Genomic DNA, 18,383 nt, shown 5'->3' with positions numbered 1-18,383 from the left:
CCAACAGGACCCTGTTGGGTGCTAGTCTACACCTGTTGTTTACGAATCATGTGACAAATAACATTTTATTTAATTTTATGTAGACTGGGCGAGTATCGTATGCCAGTTGAGGTGAAATGCTACAAGTGCCCTGTTAGAGTGAAGGAGGTGGCAAGTGTATGGGCTGTCCACTATGTTTCCTATACGGAGGCGGTGAGAAGAGTGGAAGAAGGGAGTAATGTTGAAGAAGCCATGGTAGTTGGATTAGTGACACCAGTAAATGTTCCTCGCCAACAGTATCCTGACATGTTGCCTGTTAAAAAGATGGACTTTGTATAATTTATTGCATAGGTTATAAACTGCACATAGCAAAGAAAGAGGAAATCTGAGAAAATATCCATTGCTGCTGAAAGTTTTTTGGGACTCCGAGGCATTACAAGGAATCCTATCGGGCGAATGTTGGACTATGACTGAAGGAGTGGGATGGATTTTTTTTGTATTTGTTGTATTTTATGTTGTTTTTCCCGCAAAGAAAAACGAAATTCTCATTCACAACCCATACAGTAGATGGCGGCAAAACACCTTCTCGGTTGTAGTCTGTCAATAAGCCTCAAAGAAGAAGAACAGCAGCTAGTCAGCAACATCGGTAGCTTGCTAGCCAACAACCGAAACGTTTAAGGTCTTTAGACTGTTTTGGTGTATATTATTCACTGTGTTTTAAACACACTCCTGTCGTGTCTTTGTGTTACCCCATTTAATTTCATATTACGTTGTTTCAAGCAGACCCCCAGGCTGGTTAAGTTAGCAGTAGCACTAATTTAGGCTAGTCGCTAAGCTAGCATCTCCGACCATGAGCTCACCCAGCTACTCCCTCCCTTCTAAAAAAGAGGTCTGCTGGACGAAGAAAGAGGGTATGTGGCTAAATATTGTCGTGAAAGAAGAAAGTGAAGAGGAGAACGTCACAGTAAAAAACGAAATAGAAGGTGAGAATGTTACATTGAAAGAAGAAGAGAAAGACGTTTCAGTGAAAGAGGAGGAAGACGCATTCAGAGTGAAAGAGGATGGTGCCGTTTTTGAAGTGAAGGAGGAAGGGGAGATTACTGTCACATTGAATGAGGAAGAGGAGGCAGGAGATCTGATTAACACCAGTAAGTAATGCCGTAAATTTGTTTTCACTTTGGATATTCGGAGTTTGCTCATCAATACCTCCAGCGGAAGGCCCTGTGATGAGAGCATACACACACATCTAGAAAATAAAATAATGCAATTAAGAAATATTAGGAAGAGCAATGTCGGATCCCTGAGTGTGTGTGTGTGTGTGTGTATATGATGGGATGTATAGACATTATGGATAGAATATGTAGTATATCTGAAGGATAGTATATGTACAGCAATAGTTAAATAGGATAGGCTATAATACTGTAACGACCCTGGGTTTATAAGCGCGGATATCGACTCTGCCGATAGCGCGCTGGACTTCGGGCTAGAAGGTTGAGGGTTCGAGGCCTGCTCCCTGCCGTTTCATTACAATACAGTAGTATATACATATGAAGTGGGTAAAACAGTATATAAAAAAGAAAGGAAAACACACACACACTGCTGCTCATGCTCCCAGGTGATTTTATTTATAAAAACGTTTGGAACCTTAGGTCTTCATCAGGCATCCATTTCCCAGATGGGGATGGAAGGTCCTACATATAGGGGCAGTACTCAGTGACATCACTTCCTGAAACGGGAGGTAAAATATATAACGTGTTCACAATATTAACATTCAATGTATCAAACTCTAATGAACTTAACTCTAATGAATTTCCACAATTCACTGATGTGGTGTTCAGGGAAGAATGTGTTTTAGTGAAGAGCAGCACCTCTTGTCTTCCTATAGAGCAGGCCAGGGAGAGAGGTGCGTTTTTGGTTCTCAGACTGGGTTCTCTCAGACTGGACTTCGATGTCCCCTCTACCCAACAGGATCTCCACCACGCCAACGTGACCCGCTATAGCAGCCAGGATTAGAGAAGTGAAACCTGGGGACAGACAGTTCGATTACTCTCCAACACCATCATACACAGATACAGACTCCCCCACTTCTACACACAAATGATCAAGTTCCCTGAAAAATATAAATATACAAATATAGCTACGTAGTGTGGCGTATGTGCATTGATGTCCACAGAGAGGTAGAGGGGGGAGCATGGAGGGTGGGGACACTGCGTTTGATGGGCGTCTGTGCTGTGGGTAGGAGCCAGGTTGTAGTGTTCAACATTGGCACTCTGCTGCTCACCGCTACTGTCACAGGCGGAGAGAGAGAGCTGTTAATAAGAGTCAACCTTCAAATTCTAACTACATATTACAATAGAATGTAAGATTTAATTTCAAACCAGTTGTGAATTATGTGGAAAATGTATTGAAACCATGTTCAGCATTAAGGAAAAGGATGGGGGACCGAACACTGTCCCTATTTTAAATTATTAGACAAATTTAGGCTTCTACAGTAACTGCTCACATACCTCGAATCAAATCAAATTTTTATTTGTCACATACTTTGTAAACAACAGGTGTAGACTAACAGTGAAATTCTTAGCTCCTGGTGATGGGGGGGGGGGGGGGGGAATTGATACAGTTACATATCAAGATATTATTTGACGATATATCTATATTCTTTTGACAAAATCGCATTATTATTATTTTTGTGCTAGTTGGCAGTACCTGCACCAAAACTCCAGTATTTTTCCTTCATAGCTTGTTCTCCATCTTATTTAAAAAAAAATAGGAAGCCAATTTGTTTTCACCACTTATTTCCATGACTGATTAACTCATTTTTCATGCTTTCTATGGTGAGCAATATGTTTGGAACATTGAATCAGAATAAAATCACGGTATTGACTTGCAATACATTTAGAATCGTTCGAATCGCATACATATCGTATCGGCACCGATAGTATTTATCGTGATTATATCGTACCGTGAGGACCCTGGCAATCTGTGCGAGGAAGGCCAGCGTCAGTCCGTCGGCGGCCTGGGTGAGGCCATTGGCCTTCATGTACTCTTTGGTGAACTGCTCCTTGAGGATCTTCTTATTCTGTTGGCTGGGCCTTCTCTGGCCCAGCTTGTTCGGCCACTTTCACCGGGGGGGGGGGGGGTGGGGGGTCATTCAGACCCATTCAGCAATATGGAGTGCTTCAAATTCACGCGCTTCAAATTCACGCGCCATCGGGAATTTTCCACTGGTTTTAATCTGTATGGTCTTCAGTAATGGGGTTACCCTATAGGGGGCTTAGCCTCTGCTTGTAGCTGCTGAGACAGGACAACAGTAGCTACAAGGTTGTACTATACCATATTTTAGTAATCATTACCTATAACTAGGGATGGGCATTTGACTGTTCGAGTACTTAAAGAAAAGTTTTGCACTGAAAAACAAATGAATAACGCATTTATCTATGCCAGTGGTTCCCAAACGTTTTATAGTCCCGTACCCTTTCAAACATTCAACCTCCAGCTGCGTACCCCCTCTAGCACCAGGGTCAGCGCACTCTCAAATGTAGTTTTTTGCCATCATTGTAAACCTGTCACACACACACCCTATACGATACATTTATTAAACATAAGAATGAGTGTGAGTTTTGGTCACAACCCGGCTTGTGGGAAGTGACAAAGAGCTCTTATGGGACTAGGGCACAAATAATAATAATCAATAATATTGCTCTTTATTTAGCCATCTTACATATAAAACCTTATTTGTTCATCAAAAATTGTGATTAACTCATCACAGGTTAATGAGGAGGGTGTGCTTGAAAGGATGCACATAACTCTGCAATGTTGGGTTGTATTGGAGAGAGTCTCAGTTTTAAATAATCTTCCACACACAGTCTGTGTCTGTATTTAGTTGTCATGCTAGTGAGGGCTGTGAATCCACCCTCACATAGGTACATGGTTGCAAAGGGCATCAGTGTCTTAACAGCGTAATTTGCCAAGGCAAGAAACTCTGAGCGCAGCCCTATCCAGAAATCTGGCAGTGGCTTCTGATTAAATTACATTTTCACAGAACCGCTTGTTGCAATTTCGATGAGGCTCTCTTGTTCAGATAGCAATAAGTGGACTGGAGGCAGGGCATGAAAGGGATAACGACTCCAGTTGTTTGTGTCATCCATTTCGGGAAAGTACCTGCGTAATTGCGCACCCAGCTCACTCAGGTGCTTCGCTATATCACATTTGACATTGTCCGTAAGCTTGAGTTCATTTGCACACAGAAAATCATACAATGATGGAAAGACCTGTGTGTTGTCGTTGTTAGTGCGGACAGAGAAGAGATCCAACTTCTTAATACATTTTGTCCCACACATTGAATATAGTTGAGGAGAGTTCCTGTAATGCTAGATTCAGATCATTCAGGCGAGAAAAAGCAGTCAGACAAGTGAAAATTATGGTCAGTAAAGAAAATGTTAAGCTCTCAATTAAAAAAATGTGTCAATACTTTGCCCCTTGATAACCAGCGCACTTCTGTATGTTGTAAAAGCGTTACATGGTCGCTGCCCATATCATTGCATAATGCAGAAAATACATGAGAGTTCAGGGACCTTGCTTTAACAATTTTCACTGTAGTGTCCAAAACATCTTTCAAATTGTCAGGCATTCCCTTGGCAGCAAGAGCCTCTCGTGGATGCTGCAATGTACCCAAGTGGCATCGGGAGCAACTGCTTGCAAGCGCATTACCACTCCACTATGTCTCCCTGTCATGGCTTTTGTGCCATCAGTACAGATACCAACACATCTTGACCACCAAAGTCCGTTTGATGTCACAAAGCTGTCCAGTGCTTTAATAATATATTCTCCTATTGTCCTGGTTTCCATTGGTTTGCAGAAGAGGATGTCTTCCTTAATTGACCCCCCATAAACGTAACAGACATGTACCAGGAGCTGTGCCAGGCCCGCCACGTCTGTTGACTCATAGAATTCACTGGCTTGTATGCGAAGCAGTAATTGTTTCAAAACATCTCCTGCCATGTCACTGATGCGTCGTGAAACAGTGTTGTTTGATGAAGTCATTGTCTGTATAGTTTTTGGGCCTTTTTCCCCCAGCATTGTCCCAGCCATATCCGCTTGCCTGTCCTAGTCACTCGGTAGCTCACCATATAAGATGGTTCTAGTCCCTTCTTATTAAAACATCCGGCGCCGAAACGAGATGGCCGCCTCGCTTCGCGTTCCTTGGAAAATATGCAGTATTTTGTTTTTTTATGTGTTATTTCTTACATCGGTACCCCAGGTAATCTTAGGTTTCATTACATACAGTCGGGAGGAACTACTGAATATACGATTAACGTCAACTCATCATCGTTCCTACCAGGAATATGACTTTCCCGAAACGGATCCAGTGTTTTGCCTTCCACCCAATACAATGGATCTGATCCCAGCCGGCGACCCTGTGCGACGCCGTAAAAGGGGCAAACGAGGCGGTCTCCTGGCCAGGCTTCGGAGACGGGCACATCGCGCTCCACTCCCTAGCATACTACTCGCCAATGTCCAGTCTCTTGACAATAAGGTTGATGAAATCCGAGCACGGGTAGCATTCCAGAGAGACATCAGGGATTGCAACGTGCTCTGCTTCACGGAAACATGGCTAACTCAAGAGACGCTAACGGAGTCGGTGGAGCCAGCTGGTTTCTTCATGCATCGCGCCGACAGAAACAAACATCTTTCTGGTAAGAAGAGGGGCGGGGGGGTATGCCTTATGATTAACGAGACGTGGTGTGATCATCATAACAACACACAGGAACTCAAGTCATTCTGTTCACCTGATCTAGAACTCCTCACAATAAAATGTCGACCGCATTATCTACCAAGGGAATTCTCTTCAATCATAATCACAGCCGTATATATTCCCCCCCAAGCAGACACATCGATGGCCCTGAACGAACTTTATCTGACTCTTTGTAAACTGGAAACCACACACCCTGAGGCTGCATTCATCGTAGCTGGGGATTTTAACAAGGCTAATCTAAAAACAAAACTCCCTAAATTCTATCAGCATATCGATTGTGCTACCAGGGCTGGAAAAACCCTAGATCATTGTTATACTAATTTCCGCGACGCATATAAGGCCCTCCCCCGCCCCCCTTTCGGAAAAGCTGACCACGACTCCATTTTGTTGATTCCAGCCTACAAACAGAAACTAAAACAACAAGCTCCCGCGCTCAGGTCTGTTCAACGCTGGTCCGACCAATCTGATTCCACGCTTCAAGACTGCTTCGATCACGCGGATTGGAATATGTTCCGCATTGCATCCAACAACAATATTGACGAATATGCTGATTCGGTGAGCGAGTTCATTAGGAAGTGCATTGACGATGTCGTACCCACAGCAACGATTAAAACATTCCCAAACCAGAAACCGTGGATTGACGGCAGCATTCGCGTGAAACTGAAAGCGCGAACCACTGCTTTTAACCAGGGCAAGGTGACCGGAAGCATGACCGAATACAAACAGTGTAGCTATTCTCTCCGCAAGGCAATCAAACAGGCTAAGTCCCAGTACAGAGACAAAATCGAGTCGCAATTCAACAGCTCAGACACAAGAGGTATGTGGCAGGGTCTACAGTCAATCACGGATTACAAAAAGAAAACCAGCCCCGTCGCGGACCAGGATGTCTTGCTCCCAGACAGGCTAAACAACTTTTGTGCCCGCTTTGAGGACAATACAGTGCCACTGACACGGCCCCCTACCAAAACCTGCGGGCTCTCCTTCACTGCAGCCGAGGTGAGTAAAACATTTAAACGTGTTAACCCTCGCAAGGCTGCAGGCCCAGACGGCATTCCCAGCCGCGTCCTCAGAGCATGCGCAGACCAGCTGGCTGGTGTGTTTACGGACATATTCAATCAATCCTTATCCCAGTCTGCTGTTCCCACATGCTTCAAGAGGGCCACCATTGTTCCTGTTCCCAAGAAAGCTAAGGTAACTGAGCTAAACGACTACCGCCCCGTAGCACTCACTTCCGTCATCATGAAGTGCTTTGAGAGACTAGTCAAGGACCATATCACCTCCACCCTACCGGACACCCTAGACCCACTCCAATTTGCTTACCGACCCAATAGGTCCACAGACGACGCAATCGCAACCACACTGCACACTGCCCTAACCCATCTGGACAAGAGGAATACCCATGTGAGAATGCTGTTCATCGATTACAGCTCAGCATTTAACACCATAGTACCCTCCAAACTCGTCATCAAGCTCGAGACCCTGGGTCTCGACCCCGCCCTGTGCAACTGGGTCCTGGACTTCCTGACGGGCCGCCCCCAGGTGGTGAGGGTAGGTAACAACATCTCCACCCCGCTGATCCTCAACACTGGGGCCCCACAAGGGTGCGTTCTGAGCCCTCTCCTGTACTCCCTGTTCACCCACGACTGCGTGGCCATGCACGCCTCCAACTCAATCATCAAGTTTGCGGATGACACTACAGTGGTAGGCTTGATTACCAACAACGACGAGACGGCCTACAGGGAGGAGGTGAGGGCCCTCGGAGTGTGGTGTCAGGAAAATAACCTCACACTCAACGTCAACAAAACAAAGGAGATGATTGTGGACTTCAGGAAACAGCAGAGGGAGCACCCCCCTATCCACATCGACGGGTCAGTAGTGGAGAAGGTGGAAAGTTTTAAGTTCCTCGGTGTACACATCACGGACAAACTGAATTGGTCCACCCACACAGACAGCGTCGTGAAGAAGGCGCAGCAGCGCCTCTTCAACCTCAGGAGGCTGAAGAAATTCGGCTTGTCACCAAATGCACTCACAAACTTCTACAGATGCACAATCGAGAGCATCCTGTCGGGCTGTATCACCGCCTGGTACGGCAACTGCTCCGCCCACAACCGTAAGGCTCTCCAGAGGGTAGTGAGGTCTGCAGAACGCATCACCGGGGGCAAACTACCTGCCCTCCAGGACACCTACACCACCCGATGTCACAGGAAGGCCATAAAGATCATCAAGGACAACAACCACCCAAGCCACTGCCTGTTCACCCCGCTATCATCCAGAAGGCGAGGTCAGTACAGGTGCATCAAAGCAGGGACCGAGAGACTGAAAAACAGCTTCTATCTCAAGGCCATCAGACTGTTAAACAGCCACCACTAACATTTAGCGGCCGCTGCCAACATACTGACTCAACTCCAGCCACTTTAAAAATGGGAATTGATGGAAATTATGTAAAAATGTACCACTAGCCACTTTAAACAATGCCACTTAATATAATGTTTACATACCCTACATTACCCATCTCATATGTATATACTGTACTCTATATCATCTACTGCATCTTGCCATCTTTATGTAATACATGTACCACTAGCCACTTTAAACTATGCCACTTTATGTTTACATACCCTACAGTACTCATCTCATATGTATATACCGTACTCTATACCATCTACTGCATCTTGCCTATGCCGTTCTGTACCACCACTCATTCATATATCTTTATGTACATATTCTTTATCCCTTTACACTTGTGTGTGTATAAGGTAGTAGTTGTGGAATTGTTAGGTTAGATTACTTGTTGGTTATTACTGCATTGTCGGAACTAGAAGCACAAGCATTTCGCTACACTCGCATTAACATCTGCTAACCATGTGTATGTGACTAATAAAATTTGATTTGATTTGATTTAATGGTATCTGTTGCTTTTATACATGTCTTACTACTCAAAATCGTCTTTAGTCTCGCTCAAAAAACTCCCGGGACTTATTTTTCAAATTGGCATGTTTCGTTTCTTAATAATGTCTGTGCAAGAGTGAAGGTTTCCCGCAAGAGAGTAACGGTTAATGTGACTGGATGTTAATTATTTGACTAGGCTACCTGTATTTGACATTGTGTTGTTATTTCGCTGAACACTAGATGGTTTAATTGTATTTTTGGCAGTGAAACGAGGCTACTCAGGCGAGAGAGAAAAACTCACTCAAATGTATAGCCCCGTTGGAAAATCTAAATGGACTGTTTGAAAATGTGAATCACGTTTTTATTTGGCGTACCCCCGACGGCATAGCGCGTACCCCAGTTTGGGAATACCTGATCTATGCCAACAGTGCACAGCAATGCCTATTTTATCATAACCATTACAGATAACTATTCCTAATTGCCCCATTTACACTGAGTGTACAAAATATTAGGAACACCTTCCTAATATGTACCTCAGAATATTTCCCTCAGAACAGCCTCAATTTGTCGGGGCATGGACCAGCGTTCCAAAGGGATGCTGGCCCATATTGACTCCAATGCTTCCCACAGTTGTGTCAAGTTGCCTGGATGTCCTTTGGGTGGTGGACCATTCTTGATACACATGGGAAACTGTTGAGCATGAAAAACCCATCAGCTTTGCAGTTCTTGACACACTCAGACCGGAGTGCCTGGCGACCACTACCATACCCCGTTCAAAGGCCCTTAAATATTTTGTCTTTTATTTTAGATTTTTTGATTTGATATATTTTGTGTTGCCCATTCATTCACCTTCTGAATGGCACACATACACATTCCATGTCTCAATTGTCTCTAGGCTTAGAAATCTTTATTAAACAGTGTCATCCCCTTCATCTACACCTATTGAAGTGGATTTAAGGGATCAAAGCTTTCACCTGGTCAGTCTATGTCATGGAAAGAGCATGTGTTCTATACACTGTTTTGTACACAGTGTATATTCAGTCAATAAAAAAGCAAGTGCCGTTGAAGATTAATTTATTGAAACCGTAATATCAGCTGGTTATATCTTCAAAAAGGCAGTAACCTCCGCGGTGGTGCTTGCTTATGGCCTATGGCTATGCAATGGCACATCATGTTTTTATTAATTTAACAGACAAGATGCTCTTATTTCCAGAGCCTTTATCACAGTCAGGCCACACCTATGTTCAGGGATGCAAACTAGTCATCTTTCGGCAAAATATGCCATTTTGAATCCAAAATAGGTGACCTACGGCTTTGGATCACTACTGGCTGTAAGAGAACAAGTGATGCGCGTTTGGCGCAATTCTGGCTGTATCCAAGGCTCAGCCAATCGTTCACATAACAGAATGCAGCAAGCGACTGAAGAGAGAAGAGACAACCAATTTGCTAGTTACAGCATCAGCGCGCGCTCTGGAAAGACAGCAGAGAGTGGAATGGCAGTTTGCCAGTTACAGCAGCGCGTCCCCTGAACGATAACGAAGAGGTAGGTGAGAAGCCTGACCACGGAGACAGGGGTGAGAAGGTGATGAAGCGTACTTCATGAGCTGTAACCAAAAACAACTGGCATTTGGAAAGTTTGAGGTGAGGGACAAAGTGTGGTGGAACAAGTATTGTTAGCATTGTTAAGTATCTTGCTAGCTGGATCGAATTCTCCGTTAGCTAGCCAGAGAAATGTTGAGCAACATTAGCCAACTTAACTGATCAAATAATTGAGTTTATGGTGTGAAAATTAGCTGGCTAATAAAGTCAGACAGCTAACGTTAGCTAGCTAACGTTACAACACAGATGAGATAACATTAGTAACCTAACCAATTCGCTATAGTATTAACTGGTATACAACACCTTGCCGTTCCTCAAGTTATAAGGCATTAGTTGCTTACTGGACCCTGGCAATCTGTGTGAAATGTTAACTAGCTAACAAACTATCTATGAACTAATGTTTTCCCTCTACAGTATGTGGTAGAATGAGAGAAATAGGTGAAAATGAGGCATTGCTTGTTAAACAAGTGGATTCAGGGATCAAGTGTAGTTGGAGCTGGGCCTGGCTTAAGCTGGATGCCACTATAGAGGTGAAAGGAACAGCACACACTTCCCCTCTTTTTCACTTTTTTAATACAGTGGATAAAAAGGGGTATGCCAGGTGTCCTCTCTGCCTGAAAGAGATCAATTATGCCAACAAAGGGTATCATGCTCTGCTGGCACATTGTAGAACAGACAGAAAGTGTACAATGTAATAATGTGCAGTGTAATCCAAAGATATTGATTTTGTTGTGTTGAATTTGACAGTAACACTTGTGTGTGAGGGGGGATTATATATTTTTTAACTCCGTGAATGTTATTTTTGCTCATGTAGCCTTGTGCACTTGATCGATGTCTACTATAGTGGCCATGAAAATAGAGAAAAAATAGAATGCCTGTTTGTTTCATTCTATTTCTACTTCAAGATGTTTTTTCCCCCAAGTGCAATATTTAGATGTGTGGGGTCACAAGCGTTCTATTATAAAGGCTGTCATGGTCACAAGCGTTCTATTATAAAGGCTGTCATGGTCACAAGCGTTCTATTATAAAGGCTGTCATGGTAACAAGCGTTCTATTAGTAAAGTCTAGGCAACAAATAACATTGGATTGCTTTCATTTACATGTTTTAGCTGTGAGAGGTTCACATTAACCACTTTGTATTTTACACACAGAAACTGAGCATGTAGACCATATTCTTTGTTGTTTAATTAGTTAAAACCCGCATTTCCTCCTGGAAGAGATGTTTTGCATGTTTCAGTGCAACAAAAAAAAGTGTCACCTTTTTGGGCCCTCACCGGTTTGCATCCATGTATGTTATAGTAAAAAAACATGATGTAATATAACAGAATAAAATATGACCAAATATTTTTCCAAATGAATAAAGTTGCCAGTGTGAAGTCATATGCGTCTGAAACAGTTATTCTCAAAGAGTGAGGATTTGAAACTGGGCTCAATTTGACGAGTAAACATTTTTTCAGGGTTACAAACTTAAATTGTTTTTCTTTCCGATAAACAGACATTCCGTTTTTTTTTTAAATTCTGATGGTTCTTTGGAATTTTCCAAATGGATTAAGAATTCCACATTGAACACTGCATGGTGATAAATTACAGCAACGACATCAGTTTGGTGAAAAGGCTTAATGGTTCTGATGAAAAATACGCTCTTCATCTTTATCAAACTAATGTTTTTATATATTTTTAGTGTGGAGCCTGTCTTTGTTCGCAAAGTAGCCTCAGTTGAAAGTAGACAGGACGCAATTATTCCAAACTGCAGCCTGTTGTCGGAACACATATTTCCCTACTTCAATCAACCAGTCCATTTTGAATTTGTGATAATACTGATGTCATTTGGCAAGGAATGTAGCTTGTGTATCCCATCAGTTAGAACACTTTTTTAGGCATATATTTCTGTATGTCTAACTGGAGCTTGTGTGCGCTCTTAGCAAATGGCAGCTATACAGGACTCATCCAGAGCTCTTTGACTTCTGGCAGAAAGCCATTGTAAAATATCTGAGGGCAAACATTTACACGGAAAAAATATATACACGCAACATGTAAAGGGTTGGTCCCATGTTTCATGAGCTGAAATAAAAGATCCCCAAGGGATCGATCTGAACTAGGCTTGGGCGGTATCCAGATTTTCATATCGTCCTTAACTCATCCCGGGATTTACGGTATTACCGACATAGCACACAAGGGGGTACTAAAAACGCCAGAGAAGCCCCATTGGGCCTCTATTACCAGAATGCTAACAAAATTAACACAAACTAATTGTGAAATCACAGACGCTGTTAGCTAACTGCTAACATGCGAAAATTAACAAACTAATTGCAAAGACAGGCAAATCCTGCTCAAAGTTATAGAAGCATAGCTAGTAGCTACCGAATGTCATTTTTGGTGAGTGTTAACATTTGCAAGCGCAAGTAAACGAGAGAAATTGTGCAAATGAACAAAGTTGTGATGAATGCTTTTCTGAAGGAAGAGCAGCATGTGTACACGGAGCATAGGGGAGGAGATAAAAAAAACACTATTAGGAGGCACAGGGAAAAAATGGCAGCTATACAGAACTCATACAGAGCTCTTTGACTTCTGGCAGAAAGCCATTGTAAAATATCTGATGGCATCTGTGAGCATATCTGTGAGCATTTTTCCTTTGCCAAGATAATCCACCCACCTGACAGGTGTGGCATATCAAGAATCTGATTAAACAGCATGATCATTACACAGTTTCAGCATGATAATGCATGGCTCCATGTTGCAAGGATCTGTACACAATTCCTCGAAGCTGAAAATGTCCCAGTTCTTCCATGGCCTGCATACTCACCAGACATGACACAAATTGAGCAGGTTTGGGATGCTCTGGATCGACGTGTACGACAGCGTGTTCCAGTTCCCAGCCATATCCAGTGACTTCACACAGCCACTGAAGAGGAGTGAGACATTTCACAGGCCAAAATCAACAGCCTGATCAACTCTATGCCCAGGAGATGTCGCCCTGTATGAGGCAAATGGTGGTCACACCAGATAGTTTCTGATCCAGACCCCTACCTAATATATTTATTTCAATTGACTGATTTCCTGAACTGTAACTCAGTCAAATCTTTGAACTCAAAATTGTTGCATGTTGCGTTTTATATGTTTGTTCAGCATGCATCTAAAACGACTTGATGTTAGGTCTCTTGACTTCCCTCATACTACACCTACTAGAATTAGGCTAACAGTTTTCATTTCACTGTGTTTATATGAATATTTCCAGTTATGGGTCTAATTTTCAATAACTCACTGTCCATAAAACCTACAGATCAGTAGGTGTGTCGGGTTCTCTGACCTCTCTTACCAAAGCTATACCAATTACTTTTTCAAAATGTCTTCCCTTTTGATTTCCTACAAATATTTGTGCTATTAATACTTTAGATATTAGTTATGTGTACAGATCACATTTTCAAGAGAAAGATCACATTGTAAGTTCTACATTATTATAATTTTATGGGCCACCAAGTTAAAACAATTATGGACATTTTGTGTAAACTGATCTAGTACTGGATTAAACCTAATTGGAAGACAGTTTTATAATGTGGCGGTTTCGTTCAAGTCTATTTAACTAAACACTGTCTTTTTACAGGAGAGAAACCAGACTCTCCCTCTGACCACGGGATGAGTCCTTCAGTGGAACCAGACCCAAAGATGTCGAAACCAGCAAGACCACACCATTGCTCCCAGTGTGGAAAGAGTTTTACTAAGTTACGAAACCTAAAAGAGCATGAGAGGACACACACAGCAGAAAAGCCTTTCCAATGTTTGCAGTGTACAAAGAGTTTCTGCTGGTTAGGGAAGCTAAAAGTACATGAGAGAATACACACAGGAGAAAAACCTTACCACTGCTCTCAGTGTGGAACAAGTTTTACCCAATTAGGGACCCTAAAAACACATGAGAAAATACACTCTGGAGTGAAGCCTTACCACTGCTCTCAGTGTGGAACTAGTTTTACCCGGTCAAGGGACCTGAAAGAGCATGAAAGAATACACACAGGAGAGAAGCCTTACCACTGCTCACAATGTGGAAAAACTTTTACCTGGTTAGGTAGCTTGAAAACGCATGAGAGGACACACACAGGTGAGAAGCCTTACCACTGTTCCCACTGTGGAAAGAGCTTTCCCCTATTGGGGAATCTGAACAACCACGAGAGAACGCACACGGGAGAGAAGCCTTACCACTGCTCCCATTGTGGAAAGGGTTTTGGACAGTTGGGGCATTTAAAAGTGCATGAAAGAACACACACAGGAGAGATGCCTTACCAGTGCTCCCATTGTGAAAAGGGTTTTGGACAATTGGGGCATCTAAAAGTGCATGAAAGAACACACACAGGGGAGAAGCCTTATCAATGCTCCCATTGTGGAAAGGGTTTTACCCAAGTAGGGAGCCTGAAAACACATGAAAGAACACACACAGGAGAGAAGCCTTACCAATGCTCGCATTGTGGAAAGGGTTTTACCCAGTTAGGGAGCCTGAAATCACATCAGAGGATACATACACGGGAGAAGAAGACCCCAGGAAGGGCAGCTGCTAATGGGGATCCATAATAAAAAATACAATACTCCCAGTGTGGAAATAGTTTTGGACAATTAGAGCACCTGAAATCACATGAGCTACTAGAGACTGTGTTCTGAGTTATGTTTTTGACTGAGAAAGTGTTTTTGTTCATGCCACATGAAACCTAATTGTCTGAAAGATGGGGTTTTTCCAGCACAAATTTGATTAAAATGTGTATTTTATTTTGATTATGAACTTTGATTGATCGGATACAAGTATTAACCTTTAGATATTGCTTGCTATATGATTTTGATATTTAAACTATTCAATATATTAATAAAATGTACATTCTTGACTAACCTTGAAACCTCTTGAATTTAGTTTGATTTATTTTAGTTAATTTGTGTAGTCATAAGAGCTATATTGTGTATAGAAAAGTAAATATATTGGAAATGTATATAAAATAGCTTGGTTGATTTATGATTGTGGAGAATGATCTAGAATTATGTAGAAATGCTTATTAATGTATGGAAACCAGGCCAGGAGTTTTTGTATGGAGATCAATGAGAGTTTTGAATCTGGTAAACAAAAACATTAATGGATTATTTGCTCCATGTGTAACGGATGTGAAATGGCTAGCTAGTTAGCAGTGGTGCGCGCTAATAGCGTTTCAATCGGTTACGTCACTCGGTTTGAGACCTTGAAGTAGTGGTTCCCCTTGCTCTGCAAGGGCCGCGGCTTTTGTGGAGCAATGGGTAACGACGCTTCGTGGGTGACTGTTGTTGATGTGCAGAGGGTCCCTCGTTCGGGCGAGGGGACGGACGTAAAGTTAAACTGTTACATTGATGCTGTTGACCCGGATCACTGGTTGCTGCGGAAAAGGAGGAGGTCGAAAGGGGGGTAAGTGTAACGGATGTGAAATGGCTAGCTAGTTAGCGGTGGTGCGCGCTAATAGCGTTTCAATCGGTTACGTCACTCGCTTTGAGACCTTGAAGTAATGGTTCCCCTTGCTCTGCAAGGGCCGCGGCTTTTGTGGAGCGATGGGTAACGATGCTTCGTGGGTGACTGTTGTTGTGTGCAGAGGGTCCCTGGTTCGCGCCCGGGTATGGGCGAGGGGACGGACGTAAAGTTATACTGTTACACATGGGCATTTGATAGAATATAAGTTTTGTAATGCTTAAGTTGTTAGGAGTGTACTAACGTGAGTAGGACACGTGACATCCCGGCAACTTTATATCGGAGTTTTGCCTGTTGTTCACACACACACGTATCTGCCCTCTCATTGGCTACAATTGTCCCACCTGGTCTTGCCACCTCCCGACTGCCTTCCATTTTTGAAGACATTTATTGTCATTGTTAAAGCGGCCACTTGAGTATCTGGACAATATAATGGATAATCTGTGGTTGAGCTAATTAGGACAGCTGATTGGGGCTTGATATATATACTGTGTTTTATACCATCTATTGCATCTTGCCTATGCCACTCTGTCATTGATCATCCATATATTTATATGTATGCATTCCATTCCTTTACTTAGTTGTGTGTATTAGGTAGTTGTATGGAATTGTTAGATTACATGTTAGATATTACTGCACTGTCGGAACTAGAAGCGCAAGCATTACGCTACACTCGCAATAACATCTGCTAACCATGTGTATGTGACCAATAAAATGTTATTTGATAGAAACTGGAAAACACCATGTAGAGCTTCAGTTTTCTACAGTTTCATTTGGATTTAATTTACCTGCTATTTTATCATTTTTGTACCTTTTGGGATTTTACATTTTTGCAATTCATATCACTTGGAACCTGTTATACACTGATTTATATATGTACACTATATTACTGACACGGCATGCTGTTTTGAACCCACCGCGCCTCCATGTTGGCACCCCCCACCATTGTAAAAAAAATATTTTGGAAGCTATAGAAAGGCATTTATTAATGTCTACATTTATTTTTGCCACGTTTATTTTATTACAGACATCTGAATGCAAATGTTTAAATTACATTGTGAGCTAAGCAAAAAATATATATATATATATATAAAATCCATTTTATTTCAAGTATAATTTTTAGAAAGTACTACAAAGAATAGTTAAATACATGTCATTTTGTCCTTCCAACATTTAAATGAAATGCTGAAGAATTCCATTAATTCCTATGGTGGATTGCTTTTCTGAGGAGTGCCAATATGGCCGACCGGAGGTTTCAAAGCCATTCATTGGCCAATACATAGCTTCAGCAATCCAGGGTTTAATATACAGTATTCACACCACTTGACTTTTTCCACAATTATCTGTAAGGTCCCTCAGTCAGGCAGTGAATTACAAACACAAAGATCAGGGAGGGCACCTATTGGTAGATGGGTAAAAAAAAAAAGAAAAGAGACATTGAATATCCCTTGGAGCATGGTCAAGTTATAAATTACATTTTGGGTGGTTTGTCAAAACACCCAGTCACTACAAACATACAGGCGTTCTTCCTAACTCAGTTGCCGGAGAGGAAGGAAACTGCTCAGGGATTGTACCATGAGGCCAATGGTGAATTTAAAACAGTAAGAGTTTAATGGCTGTGTTAGGAGAAAACTGAGGATGGATCAACAACATTGTAGTTACTCCACAATACTAACCTAAATGACAGAGTGAAAAGAAGGAAGCTTGTACAGAATAAAAATAAGACACTAAAGTAAATAATGTGTCAATGAAATGAACACTGTGTTCAGGACATAAAGTTATGGAGTAAATCCAACACATCGCATTTTCAAGCATGGTGGTGACTGCATGATTGTTATGGGTATGATTGTCCTTTTTTGGGATAAAAAAAAACAATAGACCTAAGTACAGGCAGAATCCTAGAGGAAAACCTGGTTCAGTCTGCTTTCCAACAGACATTGGGAGGCAAATTCACATTTCAACAGGACAAGACAGAATATTGTAGTCGTGCAACATATGAGAGGTGAATGTGCAACATTTCATTCCGGAGTTTATTTTCTCTCGCTTTAGCTCAAATAATGTCCGCCATTGATTTCAATACATTTAGCGTAATTTTTTACATGGTTGCGTCAAATTTCTGTCCATACTTTTCATTGAAGCTTGCATCGATGTATGCTTCGAAATGTGTACAAACGGATTACGCATCCGAGAAGTGCTCGATGTCGAATACTTTGAGTTGGACTCATGCTCCGACCCTCCCGTGCTTGAAGTTTGCTTGCTCGGAGCACCGTAGTATGCATTTTGAGAAACACACAGATTCGAGAACAAGCCGAGCACTCGCTCAAGTCCAGATCGTGGAATCTATTCAACACACTGCTACAGGTTGGCTAATGCCCAGGCCTACACGACACGACTTTCAAAGTTCTAACATCACTGAGCCTGTCACATTGAAGGTGCAATATGCATAAATCACTCACCCATTTCCTGGTTGCTAATTTCAGTTTTGTGACAAAACAAGTAATGTATAGTCTAGATAATGTTTCAAACTCATTCCATGGAGGTTCGAGTGTCTGCAGGTTTTCACTCCTCCCTTGTACTTAATTGATGAATTAAGGTCACTAATTAGTAAGGAATTCCCTACACCTGGTTGTCTAGGTCTTAATTGAAAGGAAAAAACAAAAACCAGCATACACTAGGCCCTCCATGGAATGAGTT

General features: G+C 42.3%; 1 protein-coding gene and 1 long non-coding RNA gene across 2 annotated transcripts; one reads left to right on the top strand and one right to left on the bottom strand.

The window, feature by feature from the left end:
- The first annotated feature begins 602 nt into the window (after positions 1-602).
- On the top strand, positions 603-16,428 carry LOC139561767 (zinc finger protein 180-like). The gene is made up of 2 exons (XM_071379049.1): positions 603-1,127; positions 13,824-16,428. The coding sequence occupies exons 1-2, from the start codon at positions 830-832 to the stop codon at positions 14,780-14,782; spliced, it is 1,257 nt and encodes a 418-aa protein (XP_071235150.1). The 5' UTR covers positions 603-829; the 3' UTR covers positions 14,783-16,428.
- On the bottom strand, positions 1,583-18,306 carry LOC139561771 (uncharacterized). Its single transcript, XR_011672210.1, has 4 exons — positions 18,146-18,306; positions 2,121-2,262; positions 1,848-2,003; positions 1,583-1,705 (listed from the first exon to the last, which is right to left on the bottom strand). It is a non-coding gene; the product is annotated as an uncharacterized lncRNA (long non-coding RNA).
- Between the last annotated feature and the right edge of the window lie 77 nt (positions 18,307-18,383).

The sequence above is a fragment of the Salvelinus alpinus genome, chromosome 31 (genome assembly GCF_045679555.1).
Source record: "Salvelinus alpinus chromosome 31, SLU_Salpinus.1, whole genome shotgun sequence".
Taxonomy (NCBI): domain Eukaryota; kingdom Metazoa; phylum Chordata; class Actinopteri; order Salmoniformes; family Salmonidae; genus Salvelinus; species Salvelinus alpinus.
This window is presented reverse-complemented; position numbering and strand designations above follow the sequence as displayed.

Bases quoted from the DNA above. Each gene is read 5' to 3' on its own strand.
- LOC139561767 (XM_071379049.1), top strand. From the start codon at position 830: ATGAGCTCACCCAGCTACTCCCTCCCTTCTAAAAAAGAGGTCTGCTGG. The intron at 1,128-13,823 runs GTAAGTAATGCC...GTCTTTTTACAG, and splicing joins AGGAGATCTGATTAACACCA to GAGAGAAACCAGACTCTCCC.